Raw genomic sequence first — 5,493 nt, 5'->3', positions numbered from 1 at the left:
TAACTTTTATATTCAATATTTTTAAATTTTCACTATTATCTTCCTCTTACATCACATCTTTTTGTCGAACACTTAATAGGCTATATATATTATTATTGAAAATGATAATTATGTAAGAGGAAGATAAATATGAAATTTATAAAAAACTTTGAAGTAATTCAAGTTAGAAGTTGAATTATAAGAACATTGGACAATTACAATGTCTATATATGATACAAACGATGTAGTATTATGAGTTTGGGTAGCTAAGTTTATATACCCTTAAGGGTATATTCCCTTTTCGCTTATATTTCTATCCCAAAAATCATTGATATGAATAATAGTACGTCGACCCATAATACATACACAAAACTCGGAAATAGGTACACTCGCCAAGTATAGTAGGTACACTCGCCAAATCATAACATGTCGTCTTCCCAGATAAAGATAAAGAATATATTTTATATTTTAATAACCGATACCAATTTACGAATGATATAACAATCATTTGATACCGAAATTAAGAAATTCAGATATGCGGTTACAAAATTATGTACTTATTTATCGCATATTTATTTACTATATTGAATCATCTGTTAAAAAAGATTCCGTTGGATCATGTATTTCAAAATCTTATTGGATAAAAAAAACTATTTCAAGATATTGTGTGGGTTTTTTTATTTAAAGTTTTTTATATTAGTTTTAAAAATAAAAATCCAATTGGGTATAACTTTTATATATTTTAATAGTGGTTTAATTATTTATTTAAATAGATTGATATGGGTATCATTCCTAAACTAGGTTTATGAAAAAAAAAAAAAAAAAAAGGATCATCATAAAGAAGGTCTTTCTAAGCATTTTCGTAAATTATTGCAAAAGTTTCTTTATTAATAGCATGTATTTTCAATTCTGCTCTTTCTGAGTCACTACAAAATGAAACTTAAAGATTTTATTTGTTTTCTTATACGTGAAAAAACAAAACGCAAAAAAACAGAAGAACCCCATATCTATTGGGAAATTATTACTTTTTTCGTTTTCACATTCCCATCAAAAGTTTGGTTGCCCTGAAATATCCAGCACGCAAATCACGTTCTGTTAAGCCAATCCTTCAAACAGTGTATATATAAGATTATATCTGGTAATATAGGCCATACACCATTCTTATCTTCAACACCATCACCATGAAATCCTCATCAAGCAGCTTCTCCGGTTCCCACTCTTTCACCAAATCCAACATCGATCAAGAAGGATGGGTTAAAACCATGCGTAAATCCATCATCGAACCCGATGATGAAGAAATATCTAAAATTCCCGTTTGTATCTTCACTGTCCCTAAAGTACTCCTTGCCACCGACCCTGAATCCTACATCCCACAGGAAGTTGCGTTAGGTCCTTTCCACCATTGGCGGGAGGAGGTCTATGACATGCAAAGGTACAAGCTTGAAGCAGCACGACGTACACAGAAGTTCATGAATACAAGCTTCGAACGCATCGTGGAGTCGATGAGGAAACAAGACGAGGGTCGAATCCGTGCTAGCTACCACAAGTTTCTTGATATGTCTGGAGAGGTATTGGTTTGGATTATGGCTGTTGACATGGCGTTTTTACTGGAGTTCCTTCGGGTGTATTCCATGAAAGAAGAAGGTCGAACACTCGAGAAAGTTACATCCTCGATGTCACATTTGGTGGATGCCTCCGGGAAGAAACTTTCGCATATGGCAATTCTTCGTGATTTGGTTATGGTGGAGAACCAGATCCCGTTGTTTCTCATGAAGACGATGCTGGAGCATCAGATTCGGGATGATGAAAACAAGTCAGCTGCAGAGACATTGAAGTCAATGCTTATGGGGTTGTACCACGAGCTTTCTCCATTTAAAGAACAAGAGTTGCCTGATGTTGACATCGACGACTGTGATCACCTCCTTGACTTTCTTTATCACTTGACTGTGCCAAACAACAAAGAACTCCATATTGAAGCCATTGAGATCGAGTATGAAGGTATCACCGAGGAAGCCGGCGATGGTGATCAAGAGAAAGAATCATTTGCAAAACCTAGTGATCTTCGAAGGTTCACGGATTTTATTTGGAAAATCCTTTCCAAATCAAACGCCGCTCTGGTAAAGATTTTCAAGAAAATAATTTTCGGCAAGCCAGTTACAGTTGTAATGAAACTGCCATGGAAGATCTTGTCTAACCTTCCTGTACTCAAACTCTTTAAAGAACCCGTAGAAAACATGCTAAGAAACTTTCGTGGTGATGAAGAGCAGAAATCAAAGGACGATAGTAACGATTCGAAGGTGCCATTAATAGAGGAAATAACGATCCCATCCGTAACTGAAATGGCCAAAGCTGGGATCCTTTTTTCACCCGTTAATGGTGGAATCTTAGACATTAGCTTCGATAACCAAACATGTACCCTTTACCTCCCAGTAGTCAATCTGGACGTAAACACAGAGGTGTATTTGAGAAACTTGGTAGCATATGAAGCCTGTGTTGCAGCGGGGCCATTGGTGGTGGCACGTTACACTGAGCTAATGAATGGAATAATTGATACTGAAGAAGACGCAAAGCTTTTAAGTGAAAGAGGGATAGTTTTGAACCATTTAAAGAGCGACAAAGAGGTTGCAAATTTATGGAATGGCATGAGCAAATCTGTGAAATTAACCAAAGTTCCCAAAATGGATAAGGTTATTGAAGATGTGAATAAAAGGTATGCTAAAACATGGAGAGTTAAATTGTCGAAGTTCATGAAGAAGTATGTATTTGCATCGTGGAAGATTCTCACTTTGTTGGCTGCTTTGTTTATGTTGTTCTTGTCGACTGTTCAAGCTCTCTGCTCTGTGTACAGTTGTGCTCGTGTGCTTCATCAGCTCCCAGAAATTCCAGAAGGGACGATGGAGTGAGTGTATTTTATGTCTGTGTGTTTATTTCTTTATTTAGAAAGTTCATAAGCTCTCTAGGGTTTGATTTACTATATTGATCGGTTTTATGTTTCGATTTAAGTTTTTTTTTCATTAACCGGCAACTATATTCATACTATACTATATATTATATCGATATCAAACATAAGGCTAAGGCCATCTCCAATGGATTAAATTTATAGAGAGTTGTATGGATTGCCAACTAAGAAAGAGAATATACACATTAACTTTAATTCTTAAAAAATTAATAAATTTTCAGTTGCAACTCCATTCCACCATTCAATGGTCATTCAACTCCACACTCTCTCTCCTTTATATTATATTCACATTTATTCCATTAAACTCTCATACAACTCTCATTGTGGATGACCTAACCAGAGCTATAACTATAAGGTCATTCATAATGAGCCATGAGAGTTTAATAAATTAAATGTGAATATAATATCGAGGAGAGAGAGTGTGGATTTGAATGACCATTGAACCGGACAATAGAATTGTAATGAAAATTTATGAATTTTTTAAGAATTAAATTGAATATGTATATTCTCTTTCCTACATGACAATCCATACAACTCTCCATTATTTTAGTGCATTGGAGATGGCCTAAGCCACAACCTCTTCTTTTTCCACCATGTATCCGATGGAAGGACGGTAGGTGTTCAATGGTAGCGTATAAGAGTGTTCAAAACGGGCTATCTGAAAGTTTGGATATTATATTTTAGACAAAATTGTTAGAGAAACATTGAAGACAAAAGATAGAACAGAAAGAACTATTATGCAACATTATTCTGCCATGAATCTTATATATATTGTCATATGTTTTTATTCGGTATTGAATATATGAATAATCATATTTTAATATAAACATTATAAATTACTACAAATAAATATATGAATAATCATACAACAAATATTCACTTTAGAATTACAACAATAGAACATATATGTAAAATTCTTAGCAGAATAATAACATAAAAGTAGTGTCCTCACGCCCTCACTTTATTTACTGTCTTCATATATATATATATATATATATATATATATATATATATATATATATATATATATATATATATATATATATATATATATATATATATATATATATATATATATATATATATATATATATATATATATATATAGAGAGAGAGAGAGAGAGAGTAGATGGTTGTTTCATAAGCATCACAATCATTCAAGAGAACCATTGTAAATCTTTATCGAAACCGAGACATCCTTCAAAGAACCGATTCTCTTTTTTTCTTCTGTAAGTGCCATAACAGTCAACTTAATAAATGTTGTTCCTATAACCAATTTTCCCCTGTCTAGCTTTTAGCTTTTAACATTCCCCCTTAAGCTAGAGAGGGAAAATATCAAGCTTCTTCTACAACTTCTATAGGAACTTTTTTTTTCTAAGATGTATTTAGGCTTGATACCATGATTAGAGAGTAGCACCAATTATCCACTGGATCAAAAATATACAAACCTTCTTGTCTTGTAACAAACATTTCTTTCTTTTATTATGTTGACTTCATTTATATTTTTGCAGCTTTTTAAATACAATGCTTTTGCAGCCTATTGAATATAGCACTTCTTTTTTGTTTTTCTTTCTATTAAAGGACATGAGTTGTTCGTAATTTTTTAGTAAAATATTTTAGATAACCATACTTTACCCTTGACAATCTATGTGCTCAATAGGAACAAATTAGTAGTGACATCATTTCATATTATTATATATGAGAAACTTAGTGGATAGTCTTCTGGCTAATGTTGACCTTCACCACATAAAACCACTTCTTATTCCCACATGAGCAATGATTATTTCATCTTCAAAGTCTTCTTCTAAAGTTGTATTCTCATTATCATCATTTATAGGATCATCTATTAGCCTATATATTATTAGCCCGCTTATTTATGGGCCTTTTAGCACATTAGGGTTTTGTCTAGCTAGTATTTATATCGGCTTTATGCTTTGTAGTCTTCATGTTTTTCATTGAGAACCCTTGTAATTTCTCTTTATCATAATCATATAGCAATGTTATCATGGTATCAAAACAGAGGTTTGATACGTTGTTAGAAGCTTTTGTAGCAGTCATCTGTGGCGTGGATCAAAATGTTGATGTTTCTTTATTGGTGAATTTCGTTTGCTTGATGGTATTCGTTCGTTGTTGCTGTTTGATTTGTTGTTGCTGTTGATTCGTTGTTGTTGTCTGATTTCTTGTTGTCTGATTGATTGCTTCTGTTGGTTTGTTACTCCTCTCATTCTCATATTGCTATACTGTTATTGTGATTATTTATTCATTGTCAACATGACTGGAAAGAATGATTCCCTTCAGTAAGTTAGTACTCGTCTAGATGGAAAGAATTATACATATTGGAGTTATGTTATGAAGAACTTCCTCCGTGGGAAGAATATGTGGTTATATCATTGGGATTAAGCCAAACCCTCAGTGCCTCAAGTTGAGAATTTCGATTTATTGGTTGATGCTTGGGAGACTAATAACTCCAGGTCATTACTTGGATTAATAATTATGTTGCTCAGTCTATTGGTATGCAGTTGGCTAAATATGACACAGCAAAGGAAGTTTGGAAT

At 33.3% G+C, this 5,493-nt stretch overlaps 1 protein-coding gene across 1 annotated transcript; it reads left to right on the top strand.

Moving 5' to 3' along the window:
• Positions 1–1,038: 1,038 nt before the first annotated feature.
• Positions 1,039–2,953, top strand: LOC111892191 (putative UPF0481 protein At3g02645). The gene has a single exon (XM_023888265.3). The coding sequence runs from the start codon at positions 1,161–1,163 to the stop codon at positions 2,880–2,882; it is 1,722 nt and encodes a 573-aa protein (XP_023744033.1). The 5' UTR covers positions 1,039–1,160; the 3' UTR covers positions 2,883–2,953.
• Positions 2,954–5,493: the final 2,540 nt, after the last annotated feature.

The sequence above is a fragment of the Lactuca sativa genome, chromosome 4 (assembly GCF_002870075.4).
Source record: "Lactuca sativa cultivar Salinas chromosome 4, Lsat_Salinas_v11, whole genome shotgun sequence".
Taxonomy (NCBI): domain Eukaryota; kingdom Viridiplantae; phylum Streptophyta; class Magnoliopsida; order Asterales; family Asteraceae; genus Lactuca; species Lactuca sativa.
This window is presented reverse-complemented; position numbering and strand designations above follow the sequence as displayed.

Coding starts and splice junctions, on each gene's coding strand:
- LOC111892191 (XM_023888265.3), top strand. CDS start 1,161: ATGAAATCCTCATCAAGCAGCTTCTCCGGTTCCCACTCTTTCACCAAA.